This window comes from Epinephelus fuscoguttatus, linkage group LG22, assembly GCF_011397635.1.
Source record: "Epinephelus fuscoguttatus linkage group LG22, E.fuscoguttatus.final_Chr_v1".
Taxonomy (NCBI): Eukaryota; Metazoa; Chordata; class Actinopteri; order Perciformes; family Serranidae; genus Epinephelus; species Epinephelus fuscoguttatus.
Window position 1 is genome coordinate 3,797,441 of NC_064773.1, and position 21,214 is coordinate 3,818,654.

Here is a 21,214-nt window from a genome sequence, read left to right on the forward strand (position 1 = left end):
TGAATGATAAAGAAAGACGACGAATAAACTAACTAATGAATGAAAAAAAAATAAGAAAATGAATTGGGTTATTAAACTGAATTGAATGACTGAATTTAATTAATGGGTGAATGGACAAGTGAGCCAACAGGTGATGTAATTCATGAATGAACTAATAATGTAGGCAATGAATGAATAAAAGGATTTATGAATAGTGCTAATAATAAATTGGTAATTAATAGTAATAACATTTCCTTGGTGAATGAATGAATGTGTGAATTAATGAATGTATGAATGAAGCAAGGAAGAAAGACAACAGATAAACTAATGAATGAATAAGTGAATAAATAAAGAAAGTACTTAGTATATTAAATTACTAATTGAGTGAATGAATACATTAATTAATGAGTTAATGGACAAACAGTTGAAACTAATGAATGGATAAACCAGTAAGAGTATAAATGGATAAAAGGACTGATAAACAGTTGTGATAATAAATTGGTCATTAATAGTAGCCGTAATTACTTGAGTGAATGAATGAATGAATGAATGAATGAGCATATAGGAAGATGAGTGAAATAATGAATACATTAATGAATATACATGTGTATAATAAACAAAAAAGCATATGAATGGCTGCATGTGTAAATACATTAAATAAATAAATGAGTGAAGGAATCAAAATATGGAATAAATAAACCAGTACATGAATGAATGAATAAACCATATACTCATTCATTCAAACAAATAAGAGAATGAAGTGATGCATGTGTGAATACACACATGAAAATAAATAAATGAATGAATGAGCGAAGGAATCAAAATATGAAATAACTACACCAGTACATACACGAATGAATGAATGAATGAATGAATGAATGAATGAATATATGGTATAAACAAATAAGCAGGTGAAGTGATGCATGTGTGAATACACACATGAAATAGATAAAGAAATGAGTTAAGTAATGAATAAACAAATGAGCAAATGAATGAGTGAATATGAAGATCTATGAATATGAAGAAGTGAAGAATGTTAAGATGAAGATTTCATATTAACCTTAGACTCTGTAATTCTCAGTCACAGTGACTTCATGTGTTCATCGTGGCTCTCCGTTAGCGTTCCCTTGTCCCACCTCATTTGTAATAATCGCTGATGTTCAACATCGTTTCACAACCGCTGATCAATACGTTATCAGCTCTCTCAGAGGAGACGCCGGCTTTGATTCCGCTCACAGCTCTGAAGTTTGGTCCCATACAAACCGGCCCCGCTGAGCTCCGAAGGGCCCGGACCGACTCGCTCTGATCCCCGCCGGCTGCTCCAGACTTCAGGGGACCCCTGCTGAGACGGGGGGCCTCCACACTGAGCTGAGAGGTCCTCCATCTTATCAACACACTGTAATTCACTCTGCACAGCAGGAAGGAGCTGCCTCTGTTAGACCAGCAGGATCTGAAGACGATGGCAGATACTCAGCCTGGTGAAGGGAAAACCTGCTCAGGAATCATTCACATGTCACAATTAACATTTAGAGATACAGATTTTCAGATACAGCAAATAATAGATTTACTGACAAGTCTATAAAATGTTAAACAGTACAAAACTAAAACATATTCAGATACTGAGACATAAGATACAGGAAAACAGCAAATATTTACAGTGGAGCTACAAAAAGTGAACAAATGGGTTTTGTTTTTTTGTAGTTGATGTAAAAGAGATGCATTTTGAATTTAATTGGAAGCCCATTAGAAAATGTTGGCATTGTACGTTGTTTCTGCATACCATGAATAAGTTACATTTACGTTTCTACATCTACATTTCTAAAGTGGTGTTGCCTAAAATATGAGCTGACTTTGTCATCTGGAGGTGGAGAGGATGGTGGATGGCATGACATCTGTGCGAGACGCCTGCCAAGCTGCAGGCCACTGTTTTAGACCAGCAAACCACAACACTGATGTATTTGAGTCATTGTTGTCTTTCCTGCATTTTTTTTTAGTTTTAATGGTGACAAAGTTTGTAATGTTACCTTTGTTAAATGTTGCTGTTGTCCCTGTCTTTATATGAGTAGAGGAAAAGCCTGCTAGCTGCTAGGCTAATTTATACAATGTAAAATGCCATAGGCTCATGCTAATAACGTTAGCATGCTGTATTTGTGGGGAAATTTATAGTGAAGCTGATTTGTGTACTTGTGTTTGAAATGGTTTCTATTAAGCCATGTTTAATGCGTGTTTAATGTGTGTTTAATGTGTGTTTTGAATCAACTAAACTTTACAGCACTTCACAGAAACCCCACTGCCAACTAGTGTTTTGGAGGTGTAACTGCAGAGTGACACAGACACACCATCGCACAAGTATAAATGTTCACAACATATGTAGAGCTGACGGACAAGTAAAGTAAATGCTGCATAAGTCACAGTGAGGTTGCCAGTTCTAGCACCAGTGTGTCGGTGCAGAAATCAAAATGAGTGCCTGTGCTCACTGAACATGAAACATCAATGAGCCTCACAGGTGATGGTACATATATTTTTTAACTTTGGACACAGCTATGCTAGCTGTTTCACCCTGCTTACACTCGTTATGCTAAGCTAAGCTAACCACAGCATGACTCCAGAGTGCAAATAAGAATATTTCCCAAAATACCGGACTCTTTTCTTTAACTTTTGGAATATTTTATAGACTATTATTTAAGAAATGATAAGTCTCTCTGTATTTCACACCACTGTGTATTGTGTTCAGTGCTCTTAAAGAAGCTCCGATCACTCTGAATTGTTTTTAGCATGTCGATAACAACATCTTGCTCCCTTTTGTTTTGGAACTAAACTCAAAATATCAGAAAAGAAAAAGCAGGATTTGGTGTCAGCCTTCTCTAAAACGCTCCCATCAGTCAGTGTGATGTGTTTAAAGAACCCCTGCCTCTCTCAGCCTCACATGTTGGCCGGCCTGTTCCTTCTACATTATACAGGTTTTTCTCTTTTTTCTGCTGCCAAGTCTTTCCATTTTCTCCTCGCCAGCTGGTCAAGGGTCTCCTGCTGCCGCCAGGGCCCACAGCTCACTTCCTACTTTCTCCAGCACCTGTTCCTATTTGGCAAGGCCGACCGGGATCCTGAAAGCTTGGAGACGAGCCATCTGCTGCCCAGCTCTGCACCATTTTACCCCCGATCCCCCGAGTCTCTGCATGCATCCTGATTTTTCTTTTTTTGTTTCTGAAACGCACAGAACTGCTGAAAGAAGGAGTAAAAGCTGAAATGGATTGACCGGCAAATCAAAAAAACACCATTTAACTGAAGGGACAGGCTGTGAGAACACAGGTTATATCAAAGTAGAATTCATTTACAGGTGGAGCGACTGATTACTGTCACTTTACATCTCAAACCATCAGTTATTCTGACCTCGTCATAGCGACATTTTATTTCAAATGTCTAATTCTAATAGACATTATTTATTCCATTAATGATGTTATCAAGATTATAAAGTTGAGGGTTACATTTGAATTAATTAATGTTAGTCCTTAAAGATGCAAGATTTTATTAGTAAGCTACCTAAAGTGTGATTTACAAACATTAAAAACAACATTTTGCCTTCTGAGAATGATGTTAAAATTAAGCCATTTTTGTTATCATCATATCAAAATAAGAGTTTGAAAGCTTCATTCTTTTTTAAAAATTTGATGCTTTTCATTCTGCATTTAAAGGCCCGAACATACTCGGGCGGAACGTATGCGGAGCGGACTCCGCGGAGGTCCACGCGGACTGAAAGCAGACGTCCGCAAGCCCTGCGCGCGCAAAGCTCAGATTTTACGACCGCGTGGACTCCGCTCCGCTCGGCATGTATTTTTCACATTGTGGGGATTTTTCACGGACATTTTTACAGGAAACTACAATGCAGAAGTGCGCTCGACTATGAAAGCCCGAATTACTGCGGACATTCCTCGCTGAGTCTGCTCCGCTTATCCACCCTTTTTTCAAACACGGAAGTAAATAGTGATCAACTTCCGTGTTTTTGTGCGTGACTTCCGGTCAGCCGCTTTCCCTCGTGCTTTCCCTTACCAGAGCTAACGGTGCAAGCTAATTTTTTTTCAATTTTCAGTTGTTTATGTTAGTCAATCAGTTAGTTAGTTAGTTAGTCTGTGTATTTTATATAGATAACTGTGCCCACGTTTCCATTATAACGGAAATTTATTTCCTCTAAACGCGAATAAATTGCACGTCAATCATAAACTATGAACCAAAAAAGCACAATCTATCCCGAGTGAGACAAACCGCTTGATCCCCGTCTCCAGTGTACCAGCAGAGAACCTGCAGAACCGGGCTAAGCCTCTCTACCTGAGCAGCTGAAGCTGCGGCTCGCACCCTCGACACACAGACACACAGACGGTGCTTCTGCATGCCAGCCAAACATGTGCGCAACTGTGAGAAATAAATATGTGAGGTGTACGCTGCTTTTCTATCTTTTTTTCCCTTTTCTTTCTTTCTTTCTTTCTGTCAGCGACATACACTCCTAACACAGGACGGGTTGTTTTTATTGACTGAGTTGATTAAGCTATAGTGATGCACGGATCGGCTCTGATAGCACCCGAATCAGCATGTACGCATCAACCATCCAGCCGTTACAACATGATTGAGCTGGCAAAGCAGTTTTGTGTTGCTATGTGTGATGTTTATTCAGTTTTGGGAAATCACGATGTCTAGAAAGCATCAGTGGCTGCAGCTGACAGGGACAGCTAACGTTAACACTAGCAGCAAAGCTAACATCAGGATCGTCATCCGTTAAAAGCGGGTTAAGCCTTAACCCTAAGTTGCTGCCACATGATTGGTTGATTAGCTATTTGTGTTAATGAGCAGTTGAACAGGTGTACCTAATAAAGTGGCTGGTAAGGGTATATTTATACATATATATTTACACACACACACACACACACATATAGATGGCTGGCCAATAGAGGGTGATAGCCTTGAGCCACAAAAGAAAAGAATGATGATGATAATAAATGTATGATTATCATCATCATTATTGTCATATACACACACACACACACACACACACACACACACACACAATATATTAACTATTCTGATTATTTTCACTTGAAACAGCTCGTCCTGCCTCTGAAAATCCAATCAGCCGCAGTGTGAAATCGCGTTCTGACCATTTGGGGCGATATCAGCCTGGATGGAAATCACCCCAATTCACTCTCATAGACTTTCATGTGAAAGTCCTAAAACTTCCTAAATGCAGGCACTCCAATGCAATCTCCGTGTGTTCCGGGTAGCCTCGCGTCACGAGGCTCTTCACGTACGGGGAAGAGCCTGGTTTCCATTCACTGTGAATTTTGTCTGGATTCTGGTTCTGGTCTAGAGAGCGGATCCGGAATTCACCAAATTCACCAAAGTAAAAGTGTTCACCAAAGTAAAACTTTAAATTCTGGCGCACCATCAATTTACAATAAAAGAAAAAGGTTAACTTAATGGCTTGGGGCTTTTCTTGTAAATTATATTCTTTAAATTAAAAAGTTTCACCACATTTTTATTAGCTTGGTGCTTTTATTTTGACGGAAAAGCGCATCCATCGAATTCCGGATCCTGTCTCTCTCGCCCTGGTTCCGGTTTCTTACCAAAACGGCCACTAAACGGCCCCAGACTTCAAGAGTACCTGGCTGCAGACTGTCACCCGTGGAGGTTGGAGGTCTGCAGCCAGGTCCCTCTCCCAGACTTTGTTGCGGGAGGGCTTGCCCCAACCAGAGATATTGGATAAAGGAGATTCCCCACTGTAGGCTTATCCAACGTTAAGAAAACGGTTACTCTTCCTGTCTCCTATGTGGGCGTGGTTCGCTCTCCCTCCAATCAGAGCCTGTTCTCCCTCACCCCCCAGAAGCTGCAGTGAGATCGAGAAGCAGGTGGAATGAAAATACATTCTTCCTATTATTGCAGCCTATTGCTGCAGAAAGCGTGGGCATTTTTTTATTTATTACTAGCAGTAAATAACTGTTTGTAAGCTAACTGTGATTTTACCGCCTGTTTGTCAAGATCACGAGATCTCGCGAGAACTTGTTTTCTGAGACGGACAGGGCTCAAACAAAGTTAACTTTCTCTTGATCTGTGCGGATGAAAAATGCAGCTTTAGTGTCAGAATATTGGGAAGATGTGTGGCTTGTGGAAAATGAACCCAATATTTACTTTAGTGACTACAGGGCGAAAGAATTGACCATAAATTGTGATCACGTTCATTTTCCTCATTGACGACAATACATTCAGAGCTGCCGCAAGTCTCCTACGGGGGCAACATGTTAATCAACAATACGTTGTTATGAATACACATCCAATGATCTGTAATACGTTGTTATAATTGCAATTAATGTAATGCAATGTCAAGTCTATTAATAAAGGAGTTAAAAAAAAAAGGTCTCCTACGGGGGCGTGGCGCTTACGTCACTGAATCAGGAAGTGAGCTGAGTGTGGTATCTCGCTTTTATCCAATATCTCTGCCCCAACCAGAGCCCTTGACGGCACTGGATACAATATAATAACATGTTTTGTGATTGGCTGCTAATACAGTATTTCTGTACATTTGATAATAAAGTGGAATAAAAAGCCAAGTTGTTATGGACTACAACTCCCATAGCAAAAGCAACGCCGACTCTCCTGCGCATGACCAAGAAGGTGGGGCGCGCGAACCCATGCGGATATTGCTATGTAAAATGGCGGCGTGAGACTCGTTCAAAACAGAGGTCTTTACCGGAGACGCTGGTGAGCTAACATCTCTGAAACCGTCTGCGTTACGTGGAGCCGTCCGTGAATCACTCAGAGGAAGAGGTTGGAATTTACATTCCAGAAAAGGTGACTTTAAATTCAGTAAAATAATAATTAAAACCAGCCTGTGTGAGGAGCTAACGTTAGCATCCAGGTGGTATTTAACATGACGTTAGCTGCTAATGTGTGCGGCCCGGTTAGCTTTAACGCCGCTAGCTTACCGGTTAGCACCCTGAGGTGGATGGTAGACACCGGGATGAAGTTATTAGAAGGCTTGTCTGTGCCTGGACAGTCAAGTGTTAATTATTTTACCTGGTTAACCGTTAATCTGACTGAACCGTTAATCATCGGATCATATAAAGTACATAATGTGATAGCCTGGATGAAGAGCTAACCAAGTGATGCGAGTTAACTGTTACCTAACTTAAACTCTGTGTGGTGTCAATGTGAAGTGTTCAGGGAGTTGATTGGAAATAAAATTATCTATGGCAGAGTCGTTAATTATCAAACTTTGTATTTGATATGATAACTAATGTTCCTGTGAGATGAACTGTAAACCGGGTTTATACATAAATGTCCAAAATGTTGAGGTCTTAGTTCATTAAATGTGAATATATGCTGGTTTAATAGACTTCTGTGCTTGTAAACTGAATATATTTCAGTTTTGAATTGTTGATTGTATGAAACAAGACCTTTAAATGCGTCACATTGGTCTCTGGAAACTTAATACACCAGTTTCATTTATGACTAATGAGTAAAGCAGTTAATTGACAGAGAAACTGATAGAGTAACCACATAATATAAATCACAAAACAAATCATTGCTCCTTTACAGACTGCTTTACTACCTGTTTACATCTCTGTCTTAATATTGCTTGTTCTTACAATATTATACATTAATTATTCCATTCCTGTTTACATTTGTTTATCCACTTTGCAATTACTGTACATCTGACCACAAATATTTGTCTGTTTTAAAGATTTTAACAGTTTATCCCAATATTATAACTACTGCGCTACTCATGTCTTAGATTATCACGTTCTTTTTATACATATTTAACAAGTAAATCCTGAGTAAAGCCTGAAATCTGAGATCCAGGAAGGACTGCTTCTCTGTAACTGTGGACATGACTACCTTGAAAGTGAATTAAAAGCCTGAAACTTGGGCTGTGGGAACTTTTGACAGCACTGTTTTACACCATTTTGTTTAAAGAACAAAGAGTGAGAAAATGAGCAAGAAAATATTCAGACAGATAAAGCAGCCAAGAAACATAAATCACAAAAACAACAAAAAGCCATAGATAAGAAATAAAGGAAAATAGAATACTGTCTGCCCACTAACCAATAGACTATATATTAGTAGTAGAAGTAATTTACACTTTAATAATGAAAGTAATCAAAGCCTTACAACTACAAACATCCTGCCGATGTGTTGTACGAATATTCTGGAGGGATACCATCAGTACATTTACCCTACAGTGTACTTGAGTACAGTCTTGAGATACTTGTACTTTACTAGAGTATTTAGAAGGTACAATATTCCACTCATAAATGTAGAGAAGTAGACGTATAAAGTCTGTGTCATTGTTTTAACACTCTTTGTTCGGCTTATTTTGTGAACATCTGGTTTGTTCAGTCCGGTATGACCCAGCCGATGAACTACTTAGATAAGATGGTGGCCCGCTAACCGTGTTACTGTTCTCTTTCTGTGTCACAGAGCAGGTGGGATGGCGAAGAGGATCGCTGATAAAGAGCTAACGGACAGGAACTGGGATCAGGAGGAGGAGGGAGAGGAGGTGAGTCGCAAATATACAAACATTGAACTTAAATTCAGACTAAAGCAGTGTGGACACAGATTTTTGGTGTTGGTAGCTTGAGAGAGTTAAGATAATAATCTGGGGAAAGGAGCTATGACCAGTTATTAGTAATTTATTTCGGCTTTACATTTAAAGACGACATCGACAATTGATAAATAATGATATGTTGTAAATTTGTATTTAGCCTAAATTTGCATTTTCCTGATCTAGAAAGACATATTGCAGGTGTTATAGCATCTTCAAATCCCCAAATTTTCCCCAGAGTTTACAGCTTTTTTATTTTGAAACTCAATAAAAACTGATGATTTAAAACCTTGAATACAAAGACATCTGTGTTTAGATGTTTGATTGGTCAGATTTAGGATGATGGTGATGCATTAACCTGTAAATCTGATGTGTCCTTCTTCAGGCCGGAACGTTTTCAGTTGCAAGTGAGGATGTGTTGAAGAACAGGGCGATTAAGAAGGCCAAGCGCAGAAATATTGGAGCAGAGGTAAAACCATCAATGAGTTTCACAGAGTTTCACATCACATTGTGAAACAGAGGTTGAGTAAAGACTCGACGACATAGATTCCTCTTTTGTCTCAGCTTTCATCAGTAACCCCACACAGTGTTTTGCTACTTTCTAAATGTCCTCTCTTGTCTCAGGCTGAGGGAAGTGGAACCTTCAAAGGTTTTAAAGGGTTTTCTTTGACCACGCCAGCAGCGAGCGGAGGCTCAGCTCCAACAGCATTTTCTGGTTTTGGGAATGGAGGAGGCTTTAAGGGCCTGAGTGGTCTGACCAACGGAAACAGCATCACCCCTTCATTTGGAGGTTTCTCATCTCCTGCAGCATCCACTGCTACACCTGGTGAGGAGACAACTGTTGGCCTTTGATATGAATTCACTGACTGATATTTAACAGACAGAAAGTTCAGCCTATTTCCCACTGCACAAAAAAACTGCCGACTTTTTATTGCAGTGGGAAAGGTGGGTTTACCTCTGTATAAAAAAACCCCCGTGTTTACACTAATTTTGGAGGACAAGAGGTGTTGGAGGTGTGTTCTGCCTGTATCATCAGTTTGATCATTATTAGCCATGAGGGAGGTTCTTTCTGCTGCTCAAACAGGCAGAACAACCACAGCAGGTCTGTTTAGCTGCAGCGACTGACCATGACTCGCTGAAATCACATTATATGTGACTGACAAAGAGAGAACTCTGTGGTGGACATGTTGTCTGCAGTGACTAACCAGCAGAGGAGAACAAGACTAATAAAGTGTGTGTGTGTGTGTGTGTGTGTGTGTGTGTGTGTGTGTGTGTGTGTGTGGAGTTCTGATTTCTGTCTGACTGTGGGGATCAGGTGGAGCATGATGTGGTCAGAGTGTACCAGTGCAGAGCAGAGGTTTAGGGGCAATCTTTGGACATGTAAACAGCGCATATTGAATGTGCGTATCAATTAAGGTTTTTAACCGCAGTGGCGAGGCGAGGCGGAGAAGAAAAAACAGAGTTGAGCGTCAGGGAAAGACAGGGAACTTGTCCCTAAACCAAACACCACGGCCCCTGTGTGAGAGTGTTTTGGATTTTAACCAAATGACAGAGGGCAGCCCAGTAATTTGAACAAGCTGGTGTGCCGGGTTTGTTCTAAAACCATCTCAATAAAAAGAGCGAATACGACCAACTTAACTGCACACCTGAGAGTGAGAGACTGACAGTCTATTTTTTTTGTATTTATAGGGTCTTTATTTATTTATTTCGGATATTTAAATTTTCTTTTTTGCATTCCTAAATATTCTTGTTAAATAAATGTTTATTTCTCTTTAAAAGGGTGCACTTGCATCATTATGCCTTAATTATTATATAAGTTTAAAAAATGGTCTAAAAACAGCAAAAATGCAACAATTACAATAATAAAAATGGTCTTAAAAGCACAATATTATCGCAATAATTTCTGACGCACTTAATCGCCCAGCAAAATTTGTTATCATGACAGGCCGAACTTGGATATCAGTATGTTTTTGGATATGCGCAGATATTACAGTACTGACCTTTTTAAGAAGTTGAAGGAATGAAAGAGAGGCTGTGTTCACCACCAGTAGGAAACCTCTACCTAAATAGGAAATCCTATTTTTTTTGCAAAGAAGCAAAATGCCAAGCCGATTCAGCTTTTCCACTTTTCTGTATTTTGACGTGATAAACGATATGATAGGGCACATTAATCGGAGTCTGCACGGCTGCAGTATTAGTGGAATATTCGTTTCATTAGCCATGTAAACAGCTTGGTAGGAGTATTATCTTTTCCTGAAGAAGAGCAAAAACCGTAATATTTTGTGTATGTGAAGTTAGTCAATAATCCAAAGTACTTTCAGATCCGGTTATTTGATAAACTGCCTGTATTTGAGGGGGTCATGGCGGTATATATGATGGTATGAGTGTGTGCCCCCTCCAGTCGATGAGTCCACTACTTTCTGCAAGCTCTTGTAGGTTTTCAAACTAATGAATATACAATAGGAACTCACAGAATTTTAAGAAAAGTAATATTATCACATCTGTTTTCCTTATTAACAGAGAAATACAACTGTACATCTTTTCAATTCTCGTTTCTCTCAGTCATGGAACTGAGAGTGGCGTAATTGCGTTGTCGTTATCTCACTTCATTCAAACTCTACTCATCCAGTTAGTTAGTCCACTGTCCCAACAATCAAAAACGAAAATTAACCTTAATTCTCGTAGATGCAGAAAATTATGCTGTTTTCTCCAACGTCTCCCTCAGTCGTTGCTGTTTGCAGTCCTGTGCACCAGATGGGCGTCAAAAAAATGAGGTTTCACTACGCACACGTGCTGTTCATGCAACCGATGTGGCCCAGCGTTACTCCTCCACCACTATGTGTCACTGTGTCTTGCTGCCTGTTTCACAGTAGAGACCACAGACTGACCTCTGGTGGAGCGTGCTGTGTGTGCACACAATGAGTTTAATAAAAAGAGAAGCGCCTGTATTTATGACGGCATTTCTGAATACCCTGGTGGTACCGCCCAAGCCTGGTCATGGCTTAGTTTACCTTTTGTTAAGTCCCCGTGAACAATATCTAATAAGCTCAGGTTTGTTGTTTTATTAAGGTGAGGCCACGTTTAGGTTTAAGGAAAAGTGGGAAATAAATCCACAGGTATTGTTTCCCTGTTGTTCATACAGGTACTGCAGATTAACACTGAATTAACAAAAGAAAACAATGTGCACCAACACATCAGCGCCATCTTGGCAAGTTTTTTTTTTTTTTTTTTTTCCAGTGAAAACAGTATTTTAGCAAAAATAATAATAATTAATAATGATATAAAATAAAATCTTTGTTTAGGTATAAATAAAGTCACTGTTTAAAACTACTTAATTTTAAAAAGTAAAAACTTTTTTGATAGAAAATGCCTGTCTGCAGTTTTTCTGGTGTATAAGAAATAAATAATGTTATGTTAAATAAATAAAGGTCAAATTACATATATATATATATATATATATATATATATATATATATATATATATATATTAAAAAGAAAAAGATGTATTTTGTGCTCATTTTTTTTAGTCTTTATTATAATTCTCATCACAAGTGTCAGTTTTTTGAGGACTAAAAAGCAAACATTAATCTGTACTGTTTTTTTGTTCAAAGCATTTTTAAATCAGCTCTGTAGATTATGCAAGTTACAGTTTGAAATATGGTTTGATAGATTAATTGTGCATCCACACGTACAGCATGTGACTGACACAGTTACATTTAAATGGAATTGTATTTTATGATTTTAATGTGACAGATAAATTGATTAGTAATCTATAATTAGCTTCCTGTGTCGTTGCACGCAGCAGAGCAGCTGTGTCTCTGCTTCTTTAAACTGGATGTGACCTGATTTTACATCGTTTTAATTTTCTCTGACTTATATAAGGCGTCTCGCTCTCTGCTGGCCCGTTTCAGTTGCCTGTTGACACGTAATGGAGTTGAAAATGTGCTCCATTGTTGAGGTTTCTTGGTTCTGTGTTGGAGTGTAATGGAGCTGAATCAGCGTGTGTGTGTGTGTGTGTGTGTGTGTGTGTGTGTGTGTGTGTGTGTCTGGCTGCTCTTTCATTTCATGTTGTCGTGTCGCTGCAGGGCAGGACGGGGGGCTGCAGAGGGGGGAGGGGGTGCTCCTCCACTCTCCTTCTCTCAGCCTCATCCAGCTGCTGTCACACTAACATTTCTCCCTTCATCATCTCAGGTCTAACATTCAACGGCCCCACCTCCGCCAAGCCCACTGCTGACATCACCGCCAAGCAGACCAATGGCTCCACCCCGAGCCCGACTCAAAGCTCGAGCTCCTGCAGCAGCAGCAGCAGCAGCAGCAGTGTCGGCAGCAAGGAGTACAGCCGGCAGCTCACCGCTCTCAACTGCTCGGTGCGGGACTGGATCACCAAGCACGTGAACGACAACCCTCTGTGTGATCTCAACCCCATCTTCAGGGATTACGAGCGGCACCTGGCCAGCATCGAGCGCCAGTATGGAGCCGGATCTGCTGATGGAGGCTCTGAGGAGAAGAAGCAGGGAGGGATGCTGCCAACCACAGCCACCCCTCCTCCTCCTCCTCCCTCATCTTCCTCCTCCGGCAGCAGAAGCAGCTCGGTGGCTCCAGCCACCACCGCTTTGTTCTCCTTTGGCAAAAACACGACAGAAGACTCGACCCGGGACAAAAGCGCCTCCACCGCTGCTCCGATCAACACCGGTGTCACGTTTAACTTCGGTCAGAAGGTGGACAGCTCGGTCCTCGGCTCCTTAGGGTCCAAAACATCTACCCCCAGCTTCTCCTTCTCCTCCAGCGCCTCCTCCAGCCAGACCTCCCTGTTTGGAGCTCCTGGATCTGCTGCACCGCTGTCCTTCAGCGGGACGAAAACCGAAGACGCTCGGCCTGCAGGTACACCGCAAAGAAAATATTATAATGCTTGCAAATGTAGAGAGAAAGCTGAGACTAAAATCTGTAATTTCTTTATTTCTAATTGACATTTTTCCTTCAGCTGGTGTCACAGGAAGCATAAATCACTAATTAACTATCTTATTATCTGCTGATTGATCGATTTAGAGCTGCAACAATTAGTCGACCAAAGAAACAATCAGCGACTGTTTTGATAATCGGTGAATCATTTCAAATCCTCACCTGTTCCAGCTTCTTAAATATGAAGATTTGAAGTTTATATTTCTCACATATGACAGTGAATATTATATATTTCTGGTTTTGGACTGCAGGTTGTGCACACTTCAGTTTCATGACGTCACTTGAAGCTCTGGAAAGTTGTGATGGGTGTTTTCATGACCTAATTAATCAAGACAGTAACTGTCAGATATTAAAACGAATAATAATTAGTTTATTATGTCTGACAGAAGTTAAAAATAGCCGACTATATCCTCAGTTCCCAGAGTCCAAGGAGACGTCTATAAATGTCTCAATTGATTAATCATCTGATTACGTCGGCTCTGCTTCTAATCACTGTGTGAAATGAGGTTTATCAGGTTTTATGTGAACATGACAGTCAAAAATGACGTAGTCTGGGCGGAGTAAAATCGATGAACTGCAGCGAAGACGCAGTTACAAGATGACTTCCTTTCAAAACTTGTTTAATCCTTTGAAACCTGGAGTGACGTCACTTTTCTCCTGCTGCGTTCACACGTCTTTAACACGTGTCTGAGCCTTTGACTATTGAGCAATAGGGAAAAAACAAAAGCTAGGGAAAAATTACATTTATGATTATTATATGTTTGGTACAAAATGACTGTAATTTTAAGTGTTTTTTTAATGTAATTTCCTTGTTTTAATTTTTTTTAAACTAATCTCGTTTTTAATTTGCTTTTTACTAATTTCTCATTTCATTTTTTGTTGCTCGTTGCCTTCTTCCCATGTTTGTGAAAGAAATCCAGCCAATTAGCTCAGGTTTCAAAGGGTTAATTTGAACAGCAGTTCTAATCCCGTTGCATTTTTAGATTATAAAATCAATCACCAAAACAGCTCCTGATATATTTTCTGTCAGTCGACTAATCGATCTGAGTCAGTGTGGAAAGTAACTTCAGTTTTTTAGGTTTAATTGAAACAGCAGTCAGATATCTAAGATACGCAGCTCTCTATCTTAGAAGAAAACCAGTAAATAGTCGTATCGATGAATCGACTGACTTCAGCTCCAGCGTAAACCTCAAGTTTTTAATGTAATCTGGTTAAACAAGTATCACTTTTAATGGAGATAATCAGATCCTTAATTAATTCTAGATTAATTTGTGCACAAAGACACTTAAAACTGAAGTTCTGTGAGGATTTCAGTTAAATACAATCAGTTATAGCTGATTAAGTCTCGTCAGGAGGGATCACACCAACATCACTTTATAAACTCTTCATATTACATCTGTTACATGTCTGTCTTGTCTGATCTGTCGATTCTTGATGAATTGATTTGTTGTTTGGTCTATAAAATGTCCGAAAGTGGTTAAACACATGTTGATCATGTTTCTAAAAGCCCAAAATGGCGTCTTTAAATGTCTTGTTTGTCCACAACCCAAAGATATTCTTTTTGCTCTCACAGAGGACGAAAGAAACCAGAAATTATTCACATTTAAGCAGCTGGAATCAGAAATTTTGAATTATTTTGCTTAAAAAAAAAAGGACTTGAACCAATTAATCGATTGTCAAATTAGTTGGCGATTCATTTATAGATGACGACTAACTGATTAATCGTTGCAGCCTGACTGTCCTGGAAGAGCGAACAACTCCTGTAAAGATATTGAGTTTACTGTCAAATAAAACAGGATCTCTTTTATTTGGTTTAATTGTTACTGGATATCTAGTAATGAAGTCACCTTTTGTCAGGTAACTAGTGTTTGTCTACAGTCTGATTTTAAGCAGATAAAGGACGGTGTCATGTAAACTAAGGCTGCACTTTATTTTTATTATCTGTCAATCTGACATTTGTCAATTAATCAGGTCGTCCAAACTGACGTGGAAATAAATTGCTTGTTTTGTTCAATCAGACCAAAACTGATTAATATTTCAAAGACACAATCACATTTGAGAAGTCAAAACCACTTAATTATTCAAATAAATGCTGATTAATTATCTTTAGATCGATGAATCATTTCAGTTTCAGTCCTACACATCTAACATTCACCTCCTTTATGTTTTTACATTTATATTTTGGAGGCGTTTTATGTCCCGTGACTCCTGACAGTCTGATCCTTTTGTCTCGATCTTCTTGTTAAAAAATGTGAATGACATAATTTAATAAAATGTCATTTTTCTGTTTGTAGACGAGAACGGAGACGAGGAGTCAGAGGAGCCGCCCAAACCAGAAGTCAAAGAGGTGAAAGAGGATGACGCCTTCTACTCAAAGAAGTACGTCTCGCTGTCGTTAATTAAATGATGTAAATGGTGTTGAAAAAACTTTATTTATTAAATCTGCTGTTATTCTCTCTATCTTTGCCCGTGAGGTGACCTTGAGTGATTGTTCTTATAAATTCTAACCCACACGTGTTTCTGTTTCAGGTGTAAACTGTTCTACAAGAAGGACTCCGAGTTCAAAGAGAAAGGAGTGGGGACTCTGCACCTCAAAAACACAGAAGATGGAAAAACTCAGATGATCATTCGCGCCGACACCAATCTGGGTAAAAACAAAGATACAAAACTACAACTTCAGGAGGTTTGACCTTAGCCCCACTCAGAAATCAGCATGAAACATATCAGGAGTTGAACTTCAGAACAAGTTCAGTATTTTTAAGAGAAGATTGAAATCAAGCTTAGTTTTAGGGCTGACACTTTCTGATTGGTCGATGTGCTCTTGTCCCAGCGAATTCTCATTGGTTGCACAGTTGCTGGTGTTACTTTCTTACTGTCTTGTGTCCATCAGCGCTCTTTTGAAAATACCCAGGTGGGTGGAGGTGCACTGGTTGCTGTGATTTGGAATATCCCCGGAAGTGAAAATGTCGACACAAGTGTGTTCGTTTCTCCTCCATTGTCTTGTTGTTCAACACTTAAAGGGAAATTTCGGTTTATTTCAACCTGTCTCCTATCGTCCTAAATTTGTTTCAAGTGACTAGTGACATAAAAATAATAGTTAGCATGTTAGCCATTAGCCTAGATACAGCCGGGGCGCATAGTAGCGTCAGACCTGTTAAAACGTAAGTGAACGGGCAACCTTCAAGTGCAAAGTTAGTCCACTAAACAAGCTTTTTTTCCACAAAGACCGCCTCATATCGTTAGGATAAATGTCAGAGAACATATAGAAAACCACATGTAAACGTGTTGTCTTACCTTACCGGTGTGCTGCCATGTTTGTTTACCATTTAGCTCTGCTTTCCAAAGCGTGGCCGAAGTATCGCGAGAACAAGCAGCGATCTCATACCGTGCCTGAAATCTCGCGAGAACAAGCAGCAACAGCTGGAAGGCAGAACCGGACAGTAGCCTGAAAAGTTCATTCATTTATTTTATGAAAGATTTATAGAATAATGGCTGACTTTTTGCCAGACTTCGACTTTGTGGAGGAGGAATTTGATTTGGCAGAGTTTGATGGCCGCCCTTATTTATTTGAGCCAGAATACACTGACGAAGAGCTTCGTGAAATTGAAGAACGGAGGAGGAGAGAGAGAGAGAGGCGCAACAGGTAGAGGACGAGAGTGTAGCTCTGGAGATTGGTGGTGTACCTGTGAATGCTGTGCCCCAGTGCCCACAGAAGAGGAATGCCTCTGTTGCAAGGAATGGGACCGGTTGCAGCCTTATTTTCAAGGTCTGGATGTGACCGAGGACGAGACACCTCCACCTGGAGTAGTATCCAGCTGGGCTTTGTCTAGAGCTACAGAGATATATTTCAGCCGCGCTTTGGAAAGCAGAGCTAGATGGTAAACAAACATGGCAGCACACCGGTAAGGTAAGACAACACGTTTACATGTGGTTTTCTATATGTTCTCTGACATTTATCCTAACGATATGAGGCGGTCTTTGTGGAGAAAAAGCTTGTTTAGTGGACTAACTTTGCACTTGAAGGTTGCCCGTTCACTTATGTTTTAACAGGTCTGATGCTACTATGCGCTCCGGCTGTATCTAGGCTAACGGCTAACATGCTAACTATTATTTCTATGTCACTAGTCACTTGAAACAAATTTAGGACGATAGGAGACAGGTTGAAATAAACCGAAATTTCCTTTAACTGTTCGTACACATCAGACGTGACAGTTGGTCTTTGTGGTATTTGTCCCGCCCCTCCACATGTCCACGAGGGGCAGCATTGACTCCATTTTATGTGACCATGTGGGCTGTATGCGCAGCTCCAGTCTCTTCCTCCACACCAGCCACAGCTGCCTCACCACAGTGACTTTAAGTTAGATATCCAACAGGCGTTCACTCCAGACCCAGCAGCATCTTATTAGTTTCACTTTGACCTAGTGTTCGCAGTAGGAGGATGGTTTGCTCACCTGCCCACCCTTACTGCTGTGGGCTAAAGCAGGCCGTCAGTTGTACTATGTATAGAACTGTGTGCGTGTCCGCGTGACCATTCAATGTGAAAAGTATGTCCGAGCCTTAAATATTCAGTTCAGTTCGGTTCAATAGACTGAAGAACACTCTTGTGCCGGAGGATGCTTCAAATCACAGTAACTAATAAGTACAGAAACAACGGTTCACAACCAGTGGGTTCCCCCTGCACAGAAATACCATCATACCTTATACCCTGGTGACGTTTCAGGAAGGTTTGACGGTATGAAAACATACATCAGTTTTAGTTATCACCAACAATGAGGTGTCGACTCACGGTTCAGTCAAATCGGTTAGTTTCCAGCTCGAACACGTGTTGGAGTGCGCAGAAGTAGGAAGGGGAGACTTATCTTTACTGGTGTGGATCAAACAAAGAGCAGGACATCAGAAGTAGATTCATCAGCAGCACGTTGTTACCCAGAGAATTCAGCATGTTCCTCTTTTGTCTTTGTCCAGAAACTGACTTAAACTTTCCTCCCCTCCCCCTCTGCTCACAGGTGTGTCCCATTTACCCACTCACCTTCCTGTCGAGGCTGATAAAGGCCTACTCTGTACTTTTCTCTCTGCTGCACTTCTTAGAAACACAGCTGATGTTCTCATTGAATAATTTGGGCTTTAAAACGTCAGAAAATGGTGACAAACAGCGCCAGGTGTCATCTTCAGATACTCTGAGATACTCAGCTAACAGAGACAAACTGCGGCAGATAAGAAAAATGTTCTGTCTCTCCACGTCGTCCTTGTTCTGTGTAAAGTGTTGTTTTCAACCTGAAGGTGCTGAATCATTTAAATACACATAAATATTCAGAGAGTGAACTCTGAGACTCAGAGCAGAGAGGAAACGGATGTTTTCTGTCAGCTGAGCGGTGATCAAACAGCTCCACCTGCTGGTCAGACTCAGGAACTGCTGCTTCCTGTGACACATCAGACGAGTGTTAAAACAGAAATGACATCCAGTTATCAGAAGTTTATGAATAAATACAGAGCAGGTTCAGTGTTTTCTTACTTGAGCTTCTGCTGAGTGACATCGAATTAATAATCATTTACTCAAACAAATAATTGACACATGAAAATACACGGGTCAATTTAAAATGCATCAACTTGTCGGCAGTGAAACAGCAGCTGAAGGGAAAAGGACTCATTCGTCTGTTACTCAAACTGGACTCCCAGGATAGTTGACTAATCAATCAGTCGATTGACAGAATTATAATTTTGATTATGAACTAATTCTGAACAAACATCACCTGGATCCAGTTTCTCCAGTCTGATAATGTGCAGGTTGTTCTGCCTCATGACAATAAACTAGATATATATTTGAGTTTTGGAAACTGTGTGACAAGCGTTTTTCACCTCTCGTTAACGTTTTCACAGGTAAATTATTTATCAATTAAACATTAAGTTACATTAAAATAATTGTTAATTGCAGCCCAGACTTTAAGTCATTTGTAACTTGAACTAAATCTGAGACTTCAAGAACTAAAAGGAATTAAAGTTGTAAAATTAAGATGAAGAAGACGACTAAACAATTACCGAAAAACCCTAAACCATAATAAAATGAAGACAGAGTAAAGGAGCACTTTCTTTTTCTCACGTGCCTCCATGGTGAACGAAGAATCCAAAAACAAAGATAGTTTGTGATGAACTAAAGTCATAGGCGACCACCTTTAACAACTATATCAAAACGTCTGTTTACAAACGCTCACACAACTTGTGTAGTATAATCCAAATTTTATTCATCTGTCCTCTCTTCAAAGCCAGACTCCACTGACAAAAGCAGTAATTTTACCTCACTGAACACAGGAGCTGCTGGTGTACTGCTGCCTCAGTCAGATGGGTGGCTTGTGTTATTGTGTGACTTTGGTGTTTTTACGGGTTAGTTCAGATTCACCAAAGTCACACAATAACACAAACCACCCATCTGACTGAGGCAGCTGTACACCAGCAGCTCCTGCGTTCAGTGAGGTAAAATTACTGCTTTTGTCAATGGAGTCTGGCTGTAATGAGTTTCACTTTTAATTTAGTTCCCTGTCGGAGAGTGCCGTCTGTTTGAAGAAGTGATCATACGCCTGGATAAATAAGACTTCAATTGATAAAAGAATTTTCTTCGTTTTTGGATTCTTCATTGGAAAGTGTTCTTGATAAATTTAACGTAACGTGGCTAATAAAAGTACCGCTATCAAAATGCTGATCGACGACCTTTGTGTTTCAGGAAACATCCTGCTGAACATCATTGTGCAGGCGTCCATGCCGTGCTCTCGATTGGGTAAGAACAACGTGATGGTGGTGTGCGTCCCCAACCCGCCCATCGACGACAAGAACCCCACCAGCCCCGTCCCCCTCCTGATCCGGGTCAAGACCGCCGAGGACGCCGACGAGCTCAACAAGATCCTGGAGGAGAAGAAATGCTGAACCCTCCCTCTCTCCCTCTCTCCCCTCAGACCCTCCAGACTCATCGACCTCATCACGCCGGTTTTACTCCCACACACTCACACACACATCTGTCCTTAACTCGTCCTGGTCAGCCACCTCTCTCTCTCCCACAGCAAATTGGTCGTCATACTGTGAATTTTGAATCACAACTATCAGAAGCAGGTCGTCGTCTACATTCCTCCCAGTCCGACGACGCTGCTGCTGCTGCTGTTTTATTCGAGGAACACAACGTTACGTTATCTTATCGGTCTCGCTGTTTAACTCTACTGTTTTAATTTGGTCGTCGAGTGACTGAAAGTGTGAATCCAGACGAATTCTTACCACTGAGTTATTTTGGGGGGAACCTCCAAATAAAAAGGTCCAGTCGATTTGGTTTTACAAATTAAATACTCGCAGTAACAGTTAATTTTTTTCCTTTTTAAATGAACGTGTCGAGGATGTAGTGCGTCTGCTGAGTGTTTATGTGCTCTGGAATCTATTTATTGTGTCGGCAGGATTTGTACTCTCACTGATAGAACCTCGTGTGAATGTTTCTCCCCCCCGCAGAGCTTCTGATGACGGTGTGGAAGGGAAGTGTGAAACAGACCCGTACTTTTTATTTTCTGTAAACATGGACTCTGTTTTCCAAGTGTCCTTTGTGTGGCCTTTGGCTCGGCCTTCGAGATGAGGCATGCTGTCATCGTCTGAGAACATTTGTAAAGACATTTATTGGGGAATAAAAGGAAACAAACAAACAAACAAACAAACAATGTCTGC

The 21,214-nt window shown here is 40.4% G+C and overlaps 1 protein-coding gene across 1 annotated transcript; it reads left to right on the forward strand.

The window, feature by feature from the left end:
- The first annotated feature begins 6,639 nt into the window (after positions 1 to 6,639).
- Positions 6,640 to 21,214, forward strand: nup50 (nucleoporin 50). Its single transcript, XM_049567190.1, has 8 exons — positions 6,640 to 6,810; positions 8,440 to 8,518; positions 8,949 to 9,032; positions 9,188 to 9,389; positions 12,755 to 13,444; positions 15,817 to 15,901; positions 16,052 to 16,170; positions 20,238 to 21,214. Exons 2-8 carry the CDS (start codon positions 8,450 to 8,452, stop codon positions 20,435 to 20,437), a joined length of 1,449 nt encoding a protein of 482 aa, XP_049423147.1. The 5' UTR covers positions 6,640 to 6,810; positions 8,440 to 8,449; the 3' UTR covers positions 20,438 to 21,214.